This window comes from Fringilla coelebs (genome assembly GCF_963513975.1).
Source record: "Fringilla coelebs genome assembly, chromosome: 2".
NCBI classification, from domain to species: Eukaryota; Metazoa; Chordata; class Aves; order Passeriformes; family Fringillidae; genus Fringilla; species Fringilla coelebs.
The window spans coordinates 71140637-71165982 of NC_140029.1; the positions used below are offsets into that span (position 1 = coordinate 71140637).

The 25346-nt window shown below is 37.8% G+C and overlaps 1 protein-coding gene across 3 annotated transcripts in view; it reads right to left on the bottom strand.

Annotated features, from left to right (window-relative positions):
- Positions 1–592: 592 nt before the first annotated feature.
- The window catches only part of CDK8 (cyclin dependent kinase 8), a 67498-nt gene continuing 42744 nt past the window's right edge, over positions 593–25346 (bottom strand). Inside the window, exons 5-13 of one of the 3 annotated variants that reach the window (XM_084226035.1) lie at positions 17541–17598; positions 14666–14797; positions 12680–12823; positions 10635–10704; positions 9524–9596; positions 7971–8068; positions 6535–6613; positions 6257–6412; positions 593–1758 (exon numbers count right to left, since the gene is read on the bottom strand). In XM_084226035.1, coding sequence (XP_084082161.1) covers positions 1633–1758; positions 6257–6412; positions 6535–6613; positions 7971–8068; positions 9524–9596; positions 10635–10704; positions 12680–12823; positions 14666–14797; positions 17541–17598 — 936 coding nt within the window. In that variant the 3' untranslated portion in view covers positions 593–1632. Of the gene's footprint in view, positions 1759–6256; positions 6416–6534; positions 6614–7970; positions 8069–9523; positions 9597–10634; positions 10705–12679; positions 12824–14665; positions 14798–17540; positions 17599–25346 lie in introns of all 3 variants that reach the window. The other 2 variants (XM_084226034.1, XM_084226036.1) reach the window with 2 other exon arrangements.

Sequence of the window (25346 nt, forward strand, 5' to 3'; positions counted from 1 at the left end):
CATTTGGTTTTTGTTTTGTCCCCCATGGGCATATCAGTGCATTTGGATGAATCACACCAGTTGATCTTCACACTACATGAAGCACCTGCAGACAAATATCCTGCGTGTACTGCATATATTTATGTCAAAATCATGGCCTGGTATTACCTACCAAAATAAGAATGAGCTACAGAAACCTCTGAAGAACATCCAGACAGGAATGCTTCTGGATTTTGTAGATGAAAAGGAACTGTCTGATCTAGGAAATGTCGCTATTAATAAACTCACTTTTAGAGTATCTCCAGCTGATCAGCTACATGAACAGAACAAGAGTAATGCATTTTTTTTTCTGCTGTTTAAAAGAAAAATTATCCTTCTCACCAGTTAATGGAAGCCTGCCTTGCAAGATAAATTCCTGTTGAATGCTGTTTGTCAGGACACAACTGGATACAGATGCATGGATGGAGGAGCAGGGGGTTTTCAGTGATAAAAAGGAATACAGGCAAAGGTCATATGCAGATTTATGAAAAATAAATTTATTACATAACACCTTGTTTTAACAATGTTTGATTTTTTTTTTACTCAGAATACTTGTGTCATTCATGTAAAATAGTTTGATACAGTACATTGTATGTAAGTTTTTCCTCATAAATTCTAAGGCTCTCCTAACATCTTGTTCCTCTGCAGTAGGAATGGCACCCCTAAACAACGTGCGAACATTTAAAAAAAAAAAAAACTGAACAAAATTTAAAATCCACTACACCAAGCTGGTTCTCAAAAATCATGACAAAATATCTGAATGGATGCCGCACCTTTTTAGGAAATATCATTCATGCTTTTTTAATCCCAAAGCATGCTCACAAATCATTAACACCAACAGCAAAAAAATAAAACACTGTCTATGACAATCATTTTAGTTTGTTTGCTGAACCAAACATGTTTATATCAATGACAACATACTTATTTTACTATCAAATAGCAGCTTTAATACCAGTCAAGTCATAGATTTCAAAACAAAAACAAAAAACTTATGTTGGAAATAAATCTTTGGGACGCTGTAATTGCTGGGAAAAAATGCAAACGCTTCCATGTTCTTAAAAAAATCTCATCGTAGCAATCATGTCGGTCATAAAACATCGATCTAGCTGGAAAATGAACCAACCCACAAAAGTCACTAAAAATAAATGTCTATCAAAACTGTCTGAGAGTTACGGTTAGTTTGCTTTTTTGCCATGGTAACATACACTGTATGTTTCAAGTACCAGTTCAAAGATGTCGTGTACTATCGGTCAGATGAAGTTGTTACATCAAGAGAATTCACCACATACGACAACAAAAATGCTTGCCCCTAGCACATTTCACAGCTTCACCTGCTACAGACTGTCACTGAAAAAAATGCATCGGTCAGTCTGAACCATGTCAAGTAAACTACAGAAGTAGCATATCCACAACACAAACCGTGCTAGCACTTTCTTTTCAAGTCTAAGCCCAAAACCAGGTACAAGGTGGGAGCCCCCCGGCCCCGCGGCGGGGGGGTCGTGGCGGTCGGACAGGTGGGAGGTGTGGTTGTACAGTACATTCTGTGGCCCGAGGCGGGCTCCTGGCACGCAGCCGGTCCTGCAGCGGCAGCGCATCGCCGGCACCGGGTGCAGCTCAGTACCGGTGCGTCTGGTGCGAGTACTGCGGCGGCTGCTGGGAGGTAGCTGAGTATCCCATGCTGCTCTGTGGCTGCGATGTGCTTGGTCCGGGGTTGGGGTAGGCAGCATGGGGGTTGGAACGCTGCAGGGGGGCAAAGCACAGACACACAACCCTTCGTAACACGGACACGGCGAGACAATTTCACATACTGACTCCTTTCTTCAAGAGGCACCCAGTACACACACACTCAAAGCAGCTGCACTTCCAGGCTTTGTTCCACTTACTCTGATTACAGCAGGTAACGTATCAGGAATACCAGATCAGAAAATGACAGCTGCCAGCCTTCTGCTATCCACCCTAATGGCAATCTTCACCCATCACAGCCAAACCTCCAACCAATGGCTACTATGACACTGGGCTCCCACCACTCATGGCAGTGGTCTTCTCTACTAGCTCCCTTCTCCTACCTCCCTCCTAGGAAGGTAGGCTGGGGTGGAGGTCCAGGTGAGGCATCTAACTGCTGATGAGCCACTGTGCCCTATTTGGAGATTTTCACACATAGAGGATATACTGGCTCCCCTTCTGTGTGACCCAGGACTACAGGCTGAGAGCACTGTGACTGGGCTAAGGTGTCATCTATCGGCAGCCTTAAAGACAACAGTGACGTTCCTCAGCGGAACCAGGTATTTCAGGCAAAAACATCCTTAGATTGTGGCTTGGGAGGTTCAGGTGGGACACTGGAGGAGGGACCGCTAAGGACCCAGTATAGGACTGGAAGAACTTGCCCATTGAGTCTGTGAGGGCGCTCTCTCTACGAAGGTTTTTAACACTCAGCCTAACAAAGCCATGCTAACCTGAGTGAGTCAGAACTAGCAACAGCCCTGCTCCAAGTGGGAGACTTGGCTGGATGGTTTCCAGAGGCCCCTTTCAACTAGCATTCCCACAATTATTTGAGTGGAGCATTCATCATTGCAAGAAGTTCTCCACAAACCAGGAACTGCCTACTTTAATTTTAACCTGAAAGTTGTTATTTACTGATCATGTGTTATAAAGCAAAAAGGACTGCCCGTGAAAATTTCATTAAGTATCTGACCACTTAGTAGATTTAACATTTCATTAAATTAACACAACTTCGGTACATTACTGTGCTGGTTTACATTCTCATTACGGTTTACATGTCCTCACAAACTTTGTAGCATTTAGAAACCGTGTAGCTTCTGAATTCTTGATATCACAGGACATACTATGTTTTTTAGGAAAAGCTGCCTCTAGAAGAGGTCTGGAAATTTCTATAAAGTAACTATTCCAGGACTAGGGCATTGCTACTGAGACCTGAATTGGAAAAAACTGTGGTGTTTGTGAAAGAGCATGAGAAAGTAAAATATTAAGTCACAACATAAAACAAAAGCCCCAATTTCTTCTTGTACAGCATTTAGAACAGAAGCCATACCCAGGAAGCTGAGATGATGGCAGAAATAAAAAAAGCACGCACTACTTGTTAACACACACTCACAGGACTGAGCTAACACCTCTAGACAAAAGGGGGAGAATTGGCTGGACCATCACTTAATGCCAGTGGGAACAAACCAGCATTGCTGATCCACACCCTTAGCACAGTAACTGAACTTTGCTGACATTCGCCTTCAGCCTTGAGGGAAGGACTAAGTAACTCATCAGCAGAAGGGCCACAGCTCTGGGTCACCCTTCTCCATGTTACAAGGATGTACTTCAAAGAGCAAATGTTGGTGATGCCCACGTGTGGCTCCTGTGTGTAGGAAACCATCACAAGTGTAACCATTTAAAACTGACCACTCATTTCAGATGTAAAATACTCCCTGCATCCTGACTTCTAAAATAGATCTTAGTTTAAGACAGAGGCAATGAAAAATCAGATTCCTTCATGACAGCCAGAGCAACAAATGGCTTTTGTTTAAGAAAAAAAGTAAATATCCAATCTTTTCTAAATACCATTAAGCACCCAGAGTGTTATCCCAAGCAAAAGAGTAGTGGAATTGCTCCAGCCTGCTTAATCACATTGCCTTGGGAGTCACACTGCAGATTTAAACAAGGAGGCAAGTCTGTGTGCCATGTGTCTACTATTTTTATGCATGGCAGAAAAGGATATGAGGTCAACGTGCCCTGCAGAGAGTAATTTGACTTCTGAGGGAATGCAGAAACTGTCTTAGTGTGCCTTCTCCAGGAGATGGCAATCCTTCTTCACAAGCTTTATATGGGGAATTTGAGCAAATCAAATGAAGAACAAAGGAACAGGTGTTTGATTAAAACAGAGGGCTGTATTGTAATGTTTGTTTTCCCTCTCCTCAAGCTGCTGGATCAGAAGCAAAAAATGTGAGGAATTTTTTTCAGGGAGACCTGAAACCATCAGCTGGAAACTTTTAACTGCTTTTGTTCTAGTGCTGGCAAGTTCAGGTCCCCTCTCTTTGATTATCATGTTTTCCAGTTACTTTAATCAGAACAAATCTACTGACTGCCTCTTTGCAAGGCTAGGGGTAAAAGGATGTATTTTTTTGAAAACCAGGTATTTTTCCTCCTAGAGAGACAGCAGAAAGATTGATCAGGAGTAGTCAAGTTACCATTAAGAGCTCCTGAGACAGAAAAGCAGCAGTTATCATTATCTTAAGGGAGAAGTATTCTGAAATAATATTTGTCAACAAGGGCTGCCCCCAGCTGTAATCCCAGGATGGATATCTGCGAGTACAAAAATTCTGATGAGCACGAACTGAAAACAAACCAATGCCAACTCTGGCCAAGCAATTTGATTCCTCTGACTTGTCAGCCTGCAAACCTCAGCTCTGGCTCACAGAACTAGGAGCTGAAGTTTGTTCAAAATGCCACAAATGCAGCAGCAAAATGAGGTGAAGGGCATGTAAATAGGGCATGTAAATGGGGCTCCCTGACACAGTACACAGAACCTCTGAATCAACCTCCTTACATGTGTGACTCCACCCGAGGGCAAGATTAAGAAAGTTACAGCTGCATTTGCCTTCTGCTCTGTGTGTGTGTTTTTAAGAAGTGGAAGAAAGAGCCAATTAAAAGGCCAAAACAGCAATTGACTGCAGCTTGCCAGATTGAAAGGGATGAAACTCCTGTAAGAGTGCCTGTGATGGATAATCCTACTAAAAGAAAGATGACATTTATACTTAGAGGCACCCCACCCTGCAGAACTATAGTTAAGGCTCACCACTGTCTCAAACAGCTCTAAAAATGTATATTGCTCAAGGAGAACGCCTTGCAAACTGATGTGTTATTGATGCCCTGAGATAAACTGAACAAAGGCATTTGGGGACTATATAAAGGGTATCACAATAAAGCTCCTGAAAATCATCTTACTTTACATTTTTGTAGTACTTTCAAGTTTTGGCCAATGCTGAGAGTACCCAGATTTAGGTAAGGATGCTGCCCCCAGGCAGCTTCTGAGGCTGTCTGGTACTCTCAGGAACAAACTCTGAAACACAAAATTTCAAAGCCCACTGGTGGCTCATGGAGAAGCTGTATCAAACTGAAAGGCAAGCTGACAGCAGCAGCTTTACTGACTCTGTTTTTTAATTCTCCCTAGGTTTTGCTACAGACTGTAAGCCCAGCTAAGTGGGTTTCCATTATCAGGGTCTCACATTTAGATACCAACCTTTAAATTAACTGAAAACATTGCCAGTAGTTTCCAACTTCCCCATCCTTTGATTTCATCCAAGACTGTCTGGCCACCTGTACTGCACATTCCATGTGAACCAGTATGCAATGGTTAGTTCCTGCAGGCTAACATAGCATGCCTCCTCTTGAAATCCCCTATTCCCTAGGCTTGCTAAAATCTGCTGTTCTCTAACTGCTCCTGTGAATCATTTGAAGTCTTCCCTGCTCCTCTTTTGTAACTTCTAAGCTTGTATTAACTAAAGGTTCTATCCTTACCTCTCTTCTCCCCCATCTCCAGTAGTAGCCTTATCCAAACCCAAAAACTCAGGTATCATTTGCTGGGATAGCAAAGATATTCTTATACTCCAGGCTCTGATTTCTTAATGTCTGACCACAAGCTCAAATGCAGGAAGGCCAGAACACATTTTTCTTGTTTTTCCTCAAGTGCTTTTTCCCAATGTGCCTCCTCATCCTCCTCACTCACTGACTGCTACCACCTCACCTGTCTTCAGATCTGCAATATTTGGCTTACTCAACCTGGAATCTCCCTTGATCTTCCAAAGACATTATGACAGCATCATGCAAAGTCTTTATTTGTCATCCAAAATACTGTTTCCACATCCATTAACCCAACTAAAACACTTGTTCAGATACTTATTTCACAGCCAGGCTTGTTCAAGCAAGAAATGGTATTTTTAGGTGATACAGAACACAGCACAACAGGCTCCTGGTCCATAACCATTAGCATTCCCTAATATGAAGGGAACTATTAGTAACTCTAATAATGTCTGATCCTAATTCTCTTACTGCTACTAAGGAACATCAGGATATCAACAAATAATCAACTAAATTAATCTGAAAAAAAAAAATCAAAATATGCCAAACAGTAACAGTTAATACAGTGACATTTACAAAATTGCTTTTTTAGTTTGAAGAAACACTGCTCTAAACATGAAAAGCAAATACATAATATGTGAATAAAACAAAATACCTGATAGTCTGAGGTCATAATAAGTCCACCTGAGGTAGTGGTAGGAGGAACAACTCTCACTTTTTTCAGTGGGGGTCCCTGTGTGTGACTGTTGTCTTGGTTCCCTGGATGACCAGTTCCATTAGTATGGTTATTGCCCTGCTGCTGCTGCTGGTTCTTCTCAATTGTTTAAACACAAAGAAAAATTTCAACTCAAAAGCAGTACGTGAAATAACATAAAATCAGGAAATAGTGTAAAAGCCAGTGAAACATGATGATACTGTTCTTCTAGTACTTACTTTGTCTCCTTTATCATCGGGTTCTTCTTCTGTTAAAAATTCTCGTTTTGGGTAAGGGATTTGACAACCTGCAAAAACACTGTCCCCCAAAAAAGTCTATTTATCACTGTATTAGAACAGAAGGGTTAGACCTGTAAGATTGACACTTTACCCATGATAGTTTCAAGCTGCCTAAGCCATCATTTAATACCTGTAACTAAGGGAGAAGTTTTCCTGTCTGACTATCACCATCTTCTAAACTTTGTAAAAACGTATTCATATTTGATTTTAATGTTCATTTCTCTCTTACACACTAACTTAAGCTCCCAGTAATTTTTTTGTTGGTTAGAAAGGTCCATCACTTGTTAGGTATCTACAAGGGCACAAAGAGCTATCTCACTTACAGCTATTGTGTAATTCAGTCTCAGGACTAAAACTATTCCTTGAAACTTCACTGACTATTAAAAAAATCACCTGGAAAAAAGTTTAAAGTAACTAGAAATTTCACCTATCAACTCATACTTCACAGTCTACATGGATTTGCTACTTCTAGTGCTAGCTAATATTTACCTGCCCTTCATCAGTAGAACGTATTTATAATAGAGTCTCTGTACATATGTTAGCAATACTTACTGTGTATTCACATTAAAATGTCAACCTAAATTTCAGAAAAAAGCCAAACACTATCCTAAAAGCAGTTTCTGCAACAGCCAATCATTCACATGACTTTAAATCACAGAGACAGTTCAGGAAATGCTATAAATAATCCAGCAGGCTTTAGTGAAATCATTTCATTTTTAATTAATTCCTTATAAGTATACATATTTTATAAATTCTTTCCTACATAAGGGTAGAGAATCATAGACAGGATGTACTAATAGCTTTCCTAAAAGGGTGTACAGTCATGCTCTCTGGCTAGCCTTTTGGAAGAAGGGCTTAATTTTTAATGAAATCATTCACTGTCCATAAAATTTCTCCCTTTTGTAAATCCGCCTGTGCAAACAAAAAAGAGGAGTGTCTACAGAAAATGGATTTAAGTTGTTAAGGATGACAGCACAGAGACACAGACTTGACTTTCCCCACCCAGTGAATTTACAACAAAGGCTAAGACAAAAATGTAAACTAATTAGAGACTGTCATCTGGCATTCTGAGGCAGAGAAGCAGACCTGCAGGCACTTAGCAGTTGTCTACCAAGATCTGTAGCATGCATAATCAACCTGTCAGTGAGTAACAAGATTAGTGCTGCAACTAATAGGATCAAAGTTCCATAAAGCAAGAGATTAATAAAAATGCTACTTAATTTTAAAAACCACGAATGGCATTTTAGTGGTTATAGCTTTCTTCGGTTGTTAGACAGTATTTAGCTCAATATTCACAAACATACTTAGGGCAGAAAGGAAGCACACTTCTAAAGTATCTCTGAACGCACTGATAGGTTAATAAACCAACCACTTACTCAGACGTGGGAAGAGGATCTTCCAAGAAGTAAGGATCCTGCATAGCCTGTTCTGAGGTAATTCTCTTTATTGGATCCATAGTGAGCAATTTCTGAAGCTGAGGAAAAAAAAAAAGAAAAAAAAGAAAGAGAAAAACACCTTTACATTACCAAAAACCATTTACAGAAACTTCACTGTATTTCTGAAAGTTAAGATGATACAAATGTGTCTGAACTCAAAAGTCTAACCCTAAATGGCATAACCACATTCTTCTCCCTTGTTAAAATAGTAACTTCATTTTCTATCAAAGGACACCTATTTTCACTTGCAAAACCCAGGACACTCAGTTCCAGTCACAAGTGTTCTATCAAAACCATTCAAAAAAATTCCACAATGTACTAGCACCTTTAATCACAAAATAATTTGGGTTGGAAGGGCCCTTCTGAGGCCAGTTAGTCCAGCCCCTGCCATGGGCAGGGACACCTTTAACTAGACCAGGTTACTCAGAGCCCTGTCCAGCCTGACCTTGAACACCTCCAATGATGGGGCATCCTAAACTTTGTGCAACACCTTCCAGTGCCTCATCACTCTCTGAATAGAGAATTTCTTCCTAATATCCAATCTAAATCTACCTTCTTTCATTAGAAAGCCATTATCTCTTGTTCTATCAAAAGAATGTTCCTCTCCAGCTGTCTTGGAGACCCCCTTCCAAGTACTGAAAGGTGTTATAAGGTCTCGTGGGAGCCTTCTCTTCTCCAGGCTGAACAAGCCCTGCTCTCGGAAAAAGTAAAAAAAGAACTGCCAACACACTGAAAAACACAAATAAAAAGCACTGCAAAATACTAGCATCATTTGTGGTGATTGTATTCTAGAGCTGTCCATTACATGATGACAAGTCTTGATCATTATCAGCCATACAAAAAGAAATCAAAATGATTGTGCAACCATTATCCACCCAGGGGATCAAAACTTTGGTTCTGCACCCTCACACCGATGCCACACAGAAGTGAATATTCTACATATTATTACAAATATTTTCTATTTTAAAAACTGCTTGATATAAAGAATATTTTCTGTTTTAAAAACTGCTTGATATAAAGATCACCTGACTAAATGACACAACAAAAATGCAGTAAACTTCATACATCATCAATTAATGGGACAATCACTACAGTTTATATGGACCAAAGTAATCACATGATGATCAAAAAAAATCAGGCATATAGGAATTTTTTAAAGTAAAAGTAAGCTATTGAAAGCATGAAAAGCAGTAAAATGACTAAGGATTGCAGCAACACTGCAAATATAACTACAGGCTAACACACCTATAACACGACTTAAAGAACAAAAACTTCAAAATTACTTGATACTGAACCTAATCCAGTGACTGACACACAGAATCATTTTATCAATGAGAGAAGAAAAAGCGATTTTGCAATTTTCAGATTGCAGAGTATCAGTTATTCCTAACTTCATAAATAAAGTTAGTTACAGTGGACTTAACACTAGCTCAACTCTTATTTGAAACAACTGTAACATATACAAGGGATTTTTCATGTCTGCAGGAACTTACCAAGTGGAATGCCTTACTATCTGGTTTAACTTTATGTTTTTCCATATATTTGATAAGGCTGCAGTTGGTATACCTAGAAAAGGAAATGGAAGTGGTATTTCTAGTAAGCAAATCATTGATACTGCCAAGTTTTCTTGGTATCCACAAAACATATTAATAAGAACAGTTTAGTCTCCCTGCAAATCCAAAAAGCAGGGAAAAACCACAACTATGAACACCAGCGATTGCTTAAAAATGACAACTGCAGAAAGGCATGTTTCCCTCACATCCTTACAAAAGCACATCATACCCACACAAAAAGCACACTTTTAACCCAGAGTGTGCAGACAGCAAACTATCAACTGCATTTAAACTGCATGGTAGAAATATTACTACTATACTGTTTGATTCTGTGTATTTCTCATGACAGTGAAGATACATAATAAGCTCATCTCAATGCTCTCCAGCAACCTACAGGTTGCAACAAGAACATTCATGTTATTTACTTTTTTTTGAAGAGAAGCTAAAAAAAAAAGGTTTCTAAATGGTTGCAATAACATGGCAGATGCAAGAAATACATGTAACTACACAGCCCCAAATGCCTCAGCAGAGAAATCAGGCAATGGGGTGGCATTTGAAGTGCAGGTATTAGCCTGTGGCAGTGTGACAGCAAAGCTGAAGGGCATTTTCTTCTTCAGTCACTGCAAGCTACCCTAGACACCAAACCTGACAATTATATCCACTGTTTGCTGGAAATGCTATAAGGTTATCAGACCCCTTTTAAGCAGCTATTACAGAAAATCACTGCCAGTACCACAGATTTGGGAACAGCTGTGCTTTGACACACTGTGCTTTGCAAACTTCAGAGCTGCATGGGGTCTTACTGGCATCACCTGTTTGACAGCTGCCACTTTACCCTTTACAGCTTCTGGCTACTCTTCTGATCCACACCACCTCAACAGGCCAAGTTCATCATTATGAAACAACCTTATTTTTCATTTTTCACAATCTAAGTCATAATTTCACAAACCTTGTTTGGCATCTACATAGAAAACAACTCCAACTTCAAGAAATTTAGTGTAGGAAAGAGATATAAAATATGATTTATTAGGAAAGTTTAACCCAGACTTACGTGTTTCTCCGGAAATCTTTCATTAAAGTTGAATGTTCTGGCATCTTTTTTATATCTTCCCAATCTTTATCTGCAAAGCAGTATTAGTTATTTTTTCCCCTTCTCTCTGAGGAAAACAAAGCACTTCCAACTATCTCCACAGCCTTGATATTTGTTTTTTTTTTTAATTCTACTTATCTAATCTTGTAGTTACTTATGTCTTTGTACTCCCTAGCTCCTACTCCTTTATCATCTCTTCACAATAAATCATACCAACACCTAAGAGGTTCCAGCTGCGCACTGATTAACTCAAGAACTTGAAAAAAAGATGCCAGCTACAGTGGCCACAAAACAATGCTGAAGGAAAAACACATCAGGCCTTGTGCTTGAACCCTTCACGACTGTTAATTTAATTTATTTAGACACAGCTGTGATCTCAGGACAGGAGTACACAGGACTCCAGCAAACCCTGTCTCCTTCTAAGGGATTGTCGGTTCTGACAGCACCTTTAGTTACAGGAAACTGCCCAGAGGTACTTCTACGAAGTAAGATATACCGTTATTAAACAAAAAGTTAAGAAAAAGTAAAGTCTGGACACTCAAAATGAAGAATAATTCACCTCAATGTAGACCAAGGCCAATATGGATTTTAAAATAAAACAAAAAACTCACGACCAGCACCTAGCCTCAAATGTCTTAAGCTCCAACTCTTGAAAAGGCTCTGTGGGCAACTAAATTTGGTTCAATTCAAATCTTTACTATACCGCAGAACACAGAGTTTAAAAACATTAAATAAATAAATAAATAAATAAGAAAGATATAATTATTTAATTGTTAACAAAATATTTTCCTCTTTCCTATCCCATAGACATGAGAAACTATTTCAGATGCGGCAAGTGTCAATTAAAACGCAAAAAATTGCTGCAATTGAATGAAAAGTATTTCATTATAAAAACCAAATAACTCCAAAAGTCAAACACAGACCATTAGAAAGGATTCATTACCCCAATCCAAAAACCAAAATGAGAGTATGATCTACTTATATAAGCTATACAGGACCAATGCAAAACCCAAATGAACTAAGAAAAGTATAAAAGGGTAAAATTCTCGTTCAAAAGCAGAAGGGGACAGTATTGCTTGAAGAAACTAAGGAGATAATATGCAAAGGCAACATTTCCGTGAATCTCATACAGAAGTACAGAAGCAATGAAGCACATACACACAAAAAAACCACAAAAGCAAAACTAAGAACGTGTTTAATAACAAAATTCTAGAACCACCACAAACATATAGACCACAAAAGTCATGTGAAAAGAAGAGGCAAGTTCAGGAAAAAAAAAACGAATAATTAATAGTGGAGCAGGGAACATGAGCAGTGAGGAGAAAGATAAAAAGCAAAAATAAGGCCCCTGTTACTCTGACTCCTGCAATCATGTGAACACTAGAAGACAAAGTATTAACTGAAGAAGCAAGGCAGCCTGCATATAAACAAAGTATGACCAACACTGAGGGGAAAACACAACAAGTGATATCCTCACTGTAATTTGTTTTGGTTCATACAACCAGTTCTTTCTTCCTGTTTGGAATAAAGAAATTTTTTCTATACCACTAGCTTTCCACCAGGTGGAAAAATAAAAAAAAAATAAAATCAATACCCTCCATTACTTCCAAACGCAATGTTTAATTTGGTATGAGCTAAACAAATGCATAATATTCACCAAATACATATATATTTTTTGCGTGGTTTCATAAATCATCAGTCACCTTGCAAATCAATAATCAGTACAGAAGCAATGTAGAAATATTCCTTCTCATATTTAATCACCCAGCATTAAATACAATCTTTTAAAATAATAAAGCATTGGTACATGTATACACAAAGATAACCCTATCATCAATAAAAGAGAAAATATCTAATTTGACCATTGGATTCTAGATTTATAACTCATGAAGTAAAGATTGTGTTTGAACAGCTTTGCTGCTTTGATCAGCTGCCACCTTCATATGCAAAGAAAGCAATATGGATATCTTTCTTTGAAGAGCAGTGATAAAAAATACAGTATGTACCTGCAGGAAATCCCATTACATTGAATATTCTGTCCAGCTGGTCATGGTGATAAGGATTACTAGTTTTGATATCTTCTTGTCGACAATGGAATATTGGCTCTGATGTTAGCAGCTCTGCAAATATACACCCTATGGCCCAAATATCTTTAAAAAAGGAGAACAGAAATAAAAAGAACAACAAATGAATCTTTCCAAAACCATCTGGATGAGGTAGAATGTTAGTGTTTAGCTTATCAGAGATAAGGTCAAGTTTCTATTGGAGAAGTGCAATACTTTCTCAACTTTTTCTTTTAGCTTTGAATGGAGGTACCCAATTCAGAAAATACACAGGAGCTGAGAGAATAGCATACGAGTTTTTGTGGGGTTTTTGAAGTGTAGTTACTGTTTAACATTGTAAACAATTATTCTGGTTAAGAAAAAAAATGAAGGAAACTATTGGGGTAATGGTCAACACACAAAACACAAAGAAAGAAAAGCCAACCGGCATCTTGCCCTTTCAGTGCCACATTGTCCTGACCAAGAAATGTGCAATCGCTGATTAGCCAAGTTTAAGTGGTAAACGACCCCAAAAATGCAAGCTGAAAAGGAGCGGTGTTGGTATAAACCAAATAACACCTTGAAAGCGAGTAACATGCAAACTGCTACAAGCCCACACACCTCACAATTTTTCCACAAACATTCATTAAAAAAACCCCAAACCCCACCTTTCTCTTTTCACTGTCGCTTTCCTATCTAATAATCAGATCTCCTGAATCTTCCCAGTTGTTTTCTCAATTCTTTTCTAGTATATACAAACACAACTTTTAACTCAAAGTAGTGCTACACTGAGCCTTGAATGAACAAGGTCATAAACAAGGACAAAAGCAAATAATGCAAACAGCATAACTCCATTATTCAGTGTTTTTACACAGTAATTTTTTATCTACACTGAAAAAACTATGCACTAAAGGCTATGACTGCCCATGCAGTTTCACACGCTGCCCTCAGAAGAAACAGCAGTAAAGTGAGGGAACATACAAATACAACAAATTAAGCAGTTTGAAAAAACATATAAAAATGTATCTGGTCTATAAAAGAAACACAGTATTACCAGAAAAGTAAACAAGAGTACATTTAAGGCATAAACATTAGAATTGCTGACAGAAAAACACAGACAGGACCTTTAAAAAAAAATGAAACAAGAAAAAAAGATTGAGTTCTCAGGAAGACTTTCATGTTACAGAAACAACACAGTAGGCTGACGTACAATCTCCATGTCTGTGCAAAGTGGAATAGCTGCTAGGGAAGTTATTTGCTCCCAGAATTGGTTGCCAGCCTTTAACACATCTTTTAAACCAGGCAGCAAGAGAAAACCTCCCCAATGCTTTTCCCTACAGTCTCCCTCCCTTCCATAGCAAGCTGATCAATGCAGTAAAAGTGAATCTAATCTCCCTCCAGTTTGCGGCTGGGCTGTTCTCCTGTTATACAGCCCACAAAAGCTCTGGCCATCTGTCATCTGTCTTTGAAAAAGACACAGAGAGGCTAAAATGCAGCTTAATTTTTTATTTTAGCTTCAGTGCAGCCACTATAGTCCCCATTCCATACATTCTTAATTTCATATCTTTATTATACAAGGTAATAACCTCTGCAATAAATTTAATGCACTGTGCCTCACAGTCATCCTAATATGAATTCTACTAGCAGTTCAAAGATACTTCCATATTTTTATAGCCTCTAAAAGCATTTATGAAAGTCCTGTGTGAAAGCCACAAACTTAGATTGCATTGCAGGGAATTTGGAGATAAAACCCAGCGATATATTTTATTTTTATATATAGCCTGAGACCCCAGTAAACGAATCCATTTGTCAAAGATTAATGTTTCTTCAAGAAACAAGGAACGTACCTTAAACTCAGCTGCTGTCCTTTGAACAATTTATCAAAGCTTTAATATTTGGGTACAGTTTACATAAAGAACCAAAGAGTACATTTTTGTCCAATTTACTTACCAATAGCTTTGGTATAATGCCTTGCTCCAAGAAGCAACTCTGGAGCTCGATACCAGAAGGTTACAACTACTGGATCCAAGTCTGCTAAAGGCTTCAGAGGTGAATTAAATAATCGGGCAAAGCCCATGTCAGCTGCAAAATTCAAAGAGAGATGCTTTAAAATTTGAGGGAAACTATCTTTTTTTTTTTTTTTGAACAAACTGAGTTTACTTGTTAGCACTATCATCACTCCTAAATAAAATGCAAAGGCAGACTGTAGCAAATATGAACTCTCTGAGCAGATTTTCTTTCTGAAGAAGTTACTGGATGGCATCACCTATGAAGTATATCATTATAAATCATTACTAACATGAGTCATTTACAACAATGAATTAACCATTGTTCTGAAGAAGTGCATCAGCTCCTCAGGACACTGGTAAATCCTGACTCATTTTACCTGATGTTCTCTGGTAAAATACTCCCATTATTACAGGATGTTTTTTCACAAAGCAGCAATTTTTAAAGCAAGCAAAATGCAGATTCTGCAAAGGTTAGAATGATTTATAATACATACGTGTACATGACAAAATCTCCCTCTTCATGAAGTTAGCTGTGGCAAGATTTCCTTCACACAAAACCAGCACCTAAGCCTACTGCATCTGCCTCCCGGCTGATTTTCTATCAAGATACACTTCCAATATCAACAGATCAGTGCTGAATACCATTCGGGCTATAATTTTAAAATTTTGGTTGTGGGCATTATATCATTAAATACTGCTTTTTAGAATTTGTAGTGTACAACTGCCTAGAAAGTTGTCTGAACAACTAAATATAAGTAATACAGAACAAAATGGGCAGAGACTAAAATATGCAGTTTCTCCCATGAAATTGCTTTCCTGACCCACCAATCCCCAAATTCCAAGACAGTGACCCTCTCATGAAGGGATATTCATATGCTGAGAAAGACTTGAATGAAATGAGATGAGCAGCTACCCTGAGGGAAAAGGACCTACATGCTGTAGCTCAGTGAGGGAATACTGCAGTGTAAATATGGGTCTCTAACTTGACTACACAATCCTTAATTATTTTTTCATATGCATTCCTATTTATGATTGCTTTAATGCATTTAAAAAGAGAAACATGTCACAGTTTTCTACATTAAAATATCAATTACTCAAAATTGGTCAAGTCACTAATAACTATGAATAATAAGGAAAATTGTTGGTGGAAAATGAATTTATGACCCAAAGTGACAAAAAAAGCTTATAAAAATTATTTTAAGTTAAATACCAGTTATGTATTTTTTAGAAAAATTAGTTACACTGGAAAAGTGGAAGCCCTTGGTATGTGTATAACTTCTGCATTCTTTCACTGCTGTGGCAATCTTCAGAAAATAAGAAAAAAAAATCTACATTTTGATAACACACTTCAAAATCCAAAGTTCCCCTCCCTCTTTCCCTGCTGGGAATGGATGGCTCAGAGGACTGGTGGCCCAATACAGAATCTTTCACCTGTCCATTAACAGAGTCTGACTTAATTTAGTTGTTTACTAAGTTATTCTCAAATTAATTCAAAACTATAAATTAAGAAATAAATGGGTGGTCTGTCTATGTGCAATTACTAGCAAGTAGTTGTGTACAGCAAATATTACCACCACGGTCGAAAGTGAGTCCAGAGGATGACCTACGTGCTCTGTTTTGGAAGAAACCCTCCATGAAGAGTAAGGTAATATGAAGAAATTTTCCCTTCTGTTGTCCGTGCTGTACCTGTTTTCTATGCAGACCTCAATCCCTACTGCCAACCTTAAAAGCTCAGAAAGGCATTAAAAACTTTCAGAGTAGGATCTGCAGAAGCATTCAACCCTGGCCCATCACTCCCTGGATTCCAAAGGACAAGGGAAGGCCTAGAGCAGCACCGAACGCTCCCAGAAAATCCTACCCTGAATCATTCTACTAGTGACTAACGATATAGTTCAGATCAACAAAACAGTAAGAGATTAGAGCAACAATGCAGAAGAGTAATCTCAGAAAAGAAAGCCAGAGGGAAGTGAAAAAGATGAACTAGCTTTAAAAAACCCCTCCAAATAGGGCTGTATTACTGTAACAAGTGTAAGCAGGCTGCGCATTAGTAGCACTGCCATGATAATGCACAGCCTGGTACAGTTTATTATTTTTAGACTACTGTTAATTTTTATTTATGTATTTAATTTAAAACAATTGAACTTCTACAAATCATTCTCTCACTGCAAATAGTAACTCCCACCAGAAAATGTTACAATAGTGTGGAAGTGTTGGGTCCTTTCTAACCTGGTACACCCCAGGCTGGGCATTTAGCATTAGCTATTAGCTCTTACTAAATATTTTGGATGGATTTCTGTGGTTTCTGCACTTTTAAGATCCCTCGTGTTCATGTCCAAGAGACCTGCCTACTTCTTCAAAAATATTTTGTAGGCTGAATGCCATCTCGGATTCCATGATAAGATTTAAGGTTTGTAGCAATGAGTAGTTCCCTATTTAGATTTTTATTAACAGCAGCAAGATGTCATGGCATTAGAGGTAAATGGAGGAAATTTTAAAATTCCATTTCTTTCTCCTCCTTTCCTCCTAGCTAGCTGTCATCTTTAACCCCACATCAAAATGCCCCACCCCACACAAACACCCACTTAAGCAAAATATAATGACATTTTCCACTTTTTATTGATGAGGCTACAGCATTTCATTGTCAGAACTGGTACATGGGGCTAATATGATGAAGCCAGTCACTCAGAAAACAGCATTTAGACAATGTGCCCAGGCACATACTGGTATTACAGTGACTACTTTAGGTGGTACAACTGCACCTTCAGAACATTCTAACTTAAATGCTACACTGGGACTTATCAAAGATATAAACATACCAATTTTTACTCTTCCTCGCTCAGGACCTTCACCCATAACTAAAATATTAGCAGGTTTCTGTGGAAAAAAAAATAAATATACAATACATATACCACGATAAACCTAAACATTAGTCTCTGAAAAGTTAATTAAGCTTTGTTTTGTCAGTTTTAAACCAACTTTGTTGTGATAAAAATGACAAGTTTCTCTGTCGCAGTGACGCTGTGCAAGGACCCAGACACAGGCTCTCCCTGACTGCATCTTCCTGGCGTTTCTTCCGGGCATTGCTGTGCTCCAGCAGCACGCTCCCTACTGACACCCTGGTGTCTGTCCTCAACACGCACCAGCTGGCAGCCACCCAGCCGCTGGCATTTCTACCCAAATTGCCCTAGATCCTTGAAGTGGGAGGCAGTCCCACTGCTGCCCACCACCCCAACCACAGGGATGGGAAGCCAGCTCTACAGCAAGCTTTGCCCAGGGTTATCAGGCCCATTTGCAGACACATTGAACATAAAAATACACAAGTGAGATACAGATGAAACATATCACTTGATATTGGAGAGAACACCGTATCACTTGATATTGGAGAGAACACTCATCCAAATTCTTCCTATTTACAAGTGTTTACCAATTCACACAGCTGCAAAACTGGAAAGCACTGCCTTTATGCTATTCTTCTGTCTTTCCTTTGCTTCTTTTACTATGGAGGCAAGTTAAAGAACTGAGCTAGAGTTTGGCTGGTTAGAAACATGTTAACTTACTTTATAATCCTCTATTTTCTGCTGTCCTGTTTTTCATAATCCATTCTCAGTATCTGTAGTCACAGGATTCCTCAGCTCCTAACACAGTTTATATAATGAAACCTACAGTGCTTATTTGGAGGAAAAAAAAGGAAAGAACCTCACAACTAAAGCTGATAATGTGTGCCAGACTTGTTCCCAAATGGAGTGATTGAGATACCCATTTATTCTGTAAATCCTGGACAAAACAGGTATTCCTATTTGGTTGTGACCTGTAATATTGTAATAAGGCTGAGTTACAGTTCTTGCTTTGCTTTTCCAGTTTAAATTGATCTGAAGAATACCTGAGCAAAACAGCTCAGACCACCTAAAAGTTAACATAATAAATCCAAGTACCTTTGTGTGATTTTCTAAACATATTCTAGGATATTCTCAAGCCTTCCTGAACCTATCAGGCTTTAATGTAAACACACATGCAAAGAAGCAGAAGACCACAATATGATATTAACCTAGAAGTAATTGCTATCATGTAAAAACAGGGTAGAAAAAATTTAGTTCTTGAGCAAAAATTTTCATTGAGAAATTAAATTATTGTTGTTTATGAAAGGCTGCAAAATGGATTTCTGAAACTCTTCGATCCTTGGACAAAATATGCAAAAAGAATCTGAGGCATTGCATTTCTGAGAACTGGTTAAGGATAAAAGATCTTATCAAAAATGTGGTCAAAAAAGGTGAGATATACTTCATTGTCTTTCCAACAGCAAGAACAACAGATCCAGCTTGTGCTGTATTAGCTCTAAGATTTCCAGAAGAAATTGTTCCCCACACCACCACCACCCCCTTTTGCTATTTTTTAAATAAAGGCATACACTCCAGATAAGTACTGCTTCAACATTAAAAAATGCAGAATGTGGGCACACAGCTCTCAAAGCATTCCGTTTAGATTACCTCTACAAAAGTCCTAGAAATAAACAAACAGCATACATCTTTAAATTCATAGTTAGTGCTGAACTTTATGGCAATTCAATCTGCTAGGTATGAAAACACATTATTTCAACAAAGAAATCTTTCTATTGCTATACTGTGACTCAAAGACCAAATCCACACCTATTACAAAACCAGCTTCAAAATATATGGGGTGTTAAGCTACATGTCTAATTATCATGTTTTCATTAGAGTTAACAATACATTACAGAGGCACTACAATTTTTCAGATATATAATACATAAAGTACCATTTCCCCCCTGCAAGTTCACAGGTTGATAATATTCTACAGAAATTCTTTTAACATCCTCATGATATTTTCACCTTAAAATATTTTGCAGTTTGGATTTTGGTAAGGACAAGAAGTCCTATTCACACAAAGACTGTATTATGCCATATGACTAACCAGCACAGCACTGAGACAATTCCTGCACAAAGATCTCCTACCCTAAGGTCAAGGCAGGTAGAGATGAGAAAGCACAGTAAGACAGTACTAGTCAGCAAAGTAAGTATCAACAGCTTGATTCATACTCAAATTTCAGAAGTTATAGAACATAATTAACAATAGAGACAATTTAGAAATCTGTGTAGGAGTATTCTAAAGCCGCAAAATAAAAAAGAACCCTCAGTTCGTTGGGAATATTCAGTTCACCTTTTTCTAAAGTCACAAGTCCTTCACTGAAACAGCTCTGTTTGGAACACAGGATTTTTCCTACTGACAAAAATATTTATGTAGTCAGATCACTGTAAAAATACATCACAGTTAAAAAAAAATATAAATTAGATGTCTTATTCTGGAGGCTTCTATTTCTAAAATCATTGTATGTAGAGACTGAAACAACATTTTTTGTTCAAAAATTTTCCAAACAAGACCACTCAGCCTAAATTTAATAGGGGGATATCTACTAGAAATCAGTATAGGGATAGTATTGATATACCTAAATAGTAGGCATTTTGAATAATTCCTGAAAAACACTGAAGTGCACTAACAAAAGTGAATACATATGTCAGGAATTACTGTTATGCATCTTTCAACTGAGTCCACTATCTGGAGGAAAAAAAAACCTGAACAAGTCCCCAGATTTGTCTCTTTGGGTAACTCATCACACATTAGAAATTTTATTTGCAAAGAAAAATAAGCAGTCACTAGAAACAGAAGGGAGAAATTTGGATAAGCATTAGTTTAATTTGTTAATTTTCAGTGTAATTCTAATTATCCAGAGAAAATTGAAGTTGAAACTGCTTATTCAAATCACTTGGGCTGAGCAAGTGAAGAAAAATCTTTTCCCAATTCTTATACTGTATTCTGAAAATATGCTACTTTAAAGCAGCTATATTTTTTTAATAACTACAAATTACCAACTGAAGTCCCTAATTTTTGTACTAATAAAGGCATAATTACTTTTGCCATTCAGTAAATTAATCTGTGCATGCCAGACAAATGCAAATGAGAAACCTGTTATGATCCTAAACCAAATGCAAAGAGCCATGCAGTGATGTACAGCTGAATACTTCAGAGACCATCAAAAGTGTCTGGTAATCCCATATAACTAAATACAAGAAAAATCCCCCTTCTCCTCCCAAATCCACCTCAGCAGCAGGGGAAGAATTCATTCTCATGAAAGAATGACCTTGTGACGATGGCAAGGCACTAAATCTTATCTTGGCCTATATTTGGCATTGTAGGACTCCTCCTTATGATTCCTGGACAAATTCTCATCTTGTGTATTTGATCACTATTACTGCTGAAAAGACAATAAAAATCCCCACTGATATATCTTTAGGTACTTGTAATTTAACAATTATTTGGGAAGTGCAAATAGAAATTCAAAAAAGCAGGCTAATTTTAACCAAGGGAGGTAAAAACCCAAAGAGGTTCATAGATCTGTGAAGAACTTGAGACAGTCACCTTTACCCATCTGCCTGATCTCACACAACACTGCTCATGTTCACTCTGATCCTGAAGTCTCTGGTGATGAAGGCTGCACAATTCCCATGCAATCTTCTCTCTTTCACTCTTCTCCATTGCAGTGTTCTTCCTTTCCTTCTAACACAACAGACAAGGTTAGTCCCCTTGCCTCTTCTCTTCTTTGTCAGCAGAAGGCACAGACAGACAACCACTCCTTCACTGCAAGAACTTCCAACACTTCCTGGGACAAACATCTCTCTTCAAAGACCCTAAAGCTCTCTCATGCTCTGTGTTTCCTAGTAGGCTATCTTTTGTTTCTGGATCTATGCTCATTCTTGCTGATTTCCCTGATTTCCTCTAGCTGTTCTGCTTTGGGCCACGCATTTCTTTGAACTCCAGTGCTCCAAATGACACTGCTCCTGCTGAGGCTTCACTAATGCTAAATCCAGTGGAGAGATTGTTTTACATGCCTTGCACAGCATCTTCCACTCTGTATGATCCCAGTATGGTATCCTGCCTCACTGCATAAGGCTATTGATGCATGTTAAGGTTACCAGCCATGCATTTTCTTCATGTCTTTTTGGCAGGACTACTACTATGAACAAACATTGCAGTCACACATTGCTTCTTAACATATACTGAAAATGTTTGTGGTCTTTCACAGAGGGGAAACTAGACTTCAGAACTTACGTGAATTGCTGTCATGAAGGCAAAAATGCAAATAAAATTAAAAGTATACCAGTCTATGTCATGATGAGATGCGACAAAAAAGAAAAAAACATCATTCCTGCTGCTCAGAGGAAGTTATTGATAGGAGCAGGAGATGATTATTTATTCCATATCTGTATACAAGGTATCTGGAAATCTTAGGACATTGTCCCATGCTCCTGGAAAAGTATTTTGGTGTTAGGGACTCCTTTCACTAAGCTTTACTCACCAAAGCAGTGAGGAAAGAACGGGGCATTTTCAGACAGCTTAGCCATTGCAATTTTTGATACTTAGTACCTTAAGCATCAAACCAGTCTGCAGGAACTATTATTCCACATAGGTTTTGCTACTAGTCTGTTTCTGAAATCACCAGTTTTCAAAGACTGATTTTAAACACAGGTATCAGTGAGTAATCTAAACTCCTTTGAATTACCTATTATGGTATTATAATGTCAATGCTACCTCCTCCCCACCCACATTATTAACTGTTTGCAACATTTCTAGGTATACTAATGAACAGACTCATACTCTTTACACATCCTTTTTAATACACCTTTTAATAAGGTTTTAGTATAATCCTAACCAATTTTCATTTGGATAATCCAATACTTACGAGCTGGGCTCCTAAAACACTACTCTCTAGAGGATTCACAATGATGGGGTGAGTCACACCAGTGATATTTGTTAACTCCTGGTATTTGTGCATCTTTACTGGCTGTGGCACCAGTTTACAGAACTGGCCATGCCCTCCATTTCCACCTGTGATGAGCCATGATAATTTATAAGAATGTAATAGTAGTTTTCCATTTTAATAAAAAGAGCAGGTTAACTTTAAAAGAACAATACTAGACAAAGGGCCTTTATCCTAAATTATTTTGCAACTGTGACATCAACAATGATTCTATTATGATTTATAGTGAATTACTTCTTTATATTTTAGACTTCAAAGTATCATACTAAACAATATAGCAATCATAATCTATATTAAACAATATATATTTAAAAACACAACCCAGAATCATACAAAACCATAAATGAACTTCTTCAGCTATATGTGAGCAAGTGCCTGTGAAGCATGAAACACAAGTAAGTTAAAAATGTCTTGCTGAGAAGAAAAAAAATCAAAAGGGTTTTGAAAGACAACTGCAAGGGCTTAGCAAGTTGCAGCCTGCTCAGAAGAGCACTTTTGTGGCACAGTGGTAGAAATTGTAATATACTGATGTGGTTTATCACTTCCCAGTCAGGTCCTCTGACAAGAAAAGCTGTGCAGCAAAACCTACTACCCTTCAGCCTGGCTTGCAAAATTCACACCCCATCTCAAGGTCTATGACCCACAAGAATCAATGTTTATGCTTCTTCTGGCACATCTCTAACAACCTTGTTGATCTTCAAGCAGTCATAACATCAAAATATTTTCTTATTATCAAGGTGGCATGATCCCTTATTGCATTCTTAGGGACTGCAACTGTCCTTTTGGATCAGTTTAAAGTTAGAGAAAATAATTTCATTTTCCTTCCAGAATAATTCCATTTTCTTTCCACTTTAACAAAACTGACTTCTTCAACACTAAATGGTACTCTAGCACAACAGCAGTGACAATATAACCTCATTCAAATGACAGTATCAGCACTTTTCTGAAGTTAATTGCTTTCCTTGAATTCAAAGATGTTCATTTTCTTTTGCAACTGATTGGGGCTTTAAAACACATTATAATCAAAAGACTACTACAAACACTGATGAAAACAACAGCTCCATAACATGTATTAAATCTAAGCATTAAGATATTCTTTCTGATTACAGAACACATAAATTTTAAAAAGCACTGCAAAATTAAGAAAGACTGTTTTAATGCAATACTTCCTGTTCATTATCTTTTTATAAAGAACATCCCAGAGTTCTTTAAAATAAATAAATTGAGCATCTAAATAAAATTCTCTTTAAAACTAAGAGCCACTAAAATTACCAGTAACAGCCAAACAAAAACAAATCCCTAAATTATCAAAGCACACATGTCCAAAAATTTTAAAAGTACAGGAAGTATTTGGATAGGATAGAAAATAGAGGGATGTTGTATCTACGCCAAGAGGGCCTTCTGCTAGTTACCATCAACCATATTTTATCTCTGTTTCAGCCTGATGAAAGCTGTTAGTCTCACTACTATGTTTTTAGGCTCTGAACACACTCCAAAAATTTTCTTTCACTGCTGTCACTCAATTACTGCCAACTTGGGGCACTGTAACTTATTAAAAGCTTGCACACTGCCTAATACACAGACTTTTCTCACTTTCACTGGAACTGAATTCAAGCTGAATAAAAAAATTAATTACTCTTTTCAGGCCAAGTCTTTCACTCCTTAGAAATGTCAGCACAAGCAGCAGGGCACGACTTTCTGTACTAAGCCTCAAAGCAAGGAAAGGTAGATATCATAGGCAAAAATATTATTAGAGCAGGAAAATCTACCATGTCAAATATCATTAACACATCATTCAAAAGTGTAATAACAAACTTAATACATTAAAATGAACATGAAGAAATGGATCTCCTGTGGGTTTTGCTAGAGCAGCAATTACTCTGTCCATAGGTATTCTAACCTATGGATGCTGTGGACACATCAGAACAGGATCAAATGCAAGAGAAGAGCATGCTCTGAAACTAGTTTTTAGGTACTATGTTTTTCTATATATAACTCCATCTCCCTTTTAGATTCAAAGTTCTGCCTCACAAGTAAGGATTTGAAATGGGTAATAAAAACCCAGTATCATTTTTGCTCAGTAATTTCGTGAGGGCAGTTTCCATGGGGTGACAGGCATTCAGTAGTACTGCAATCTCACACATCCCAAAACTTTCACACAAAGGCAGAGAATTGTTTTGTTCACTCTCTGGTTTACATGCAGGTGTGTTAACCCTTGCCATTTTCTTTAAAAGCCCTACTTAGTCATTGTTTTTAATTTAAGTAATAATTTCAATACTTCCATATCACCCTATTTCTATGGACTATAAACAACTCCCTGATCTGGATTAGGAAAAAAAAACCAAAGGTGAAAAGCCTATGTAATTTACTACTATGCACTTTCCAGTGGTTGCATGGGCTTTGCTTGTGTTAGAGCACTTTTGTGCACAGAACAAATACAGTATTTCAAACTACATCCCAAGTATCCCTTTTGTGTCACTCATCGTCACAGTAAGACAGAGTAAGATGGGAGTTGATAAAGAATAAGCTCTTACGTGGGATAAGTGTGTCTTATTCATAACATTACTTTAAAACTCCTCAGATTGGAGTTACTCAAAGGACTGTTATCATCTTTTCCTCTACTTCATGAATATAGATCATTCATACAGAATATAGCATTTTCTTTGTACAGCAGACTGCAGTGAAAACACTTATTATGGCTATTTCCTATATTTTAAACAATCCATATTCCTAACTTTCACAGCATTTCATGGTGTAATAACTTTTCCACAACCTTAACAAGGTACTTAGCAGT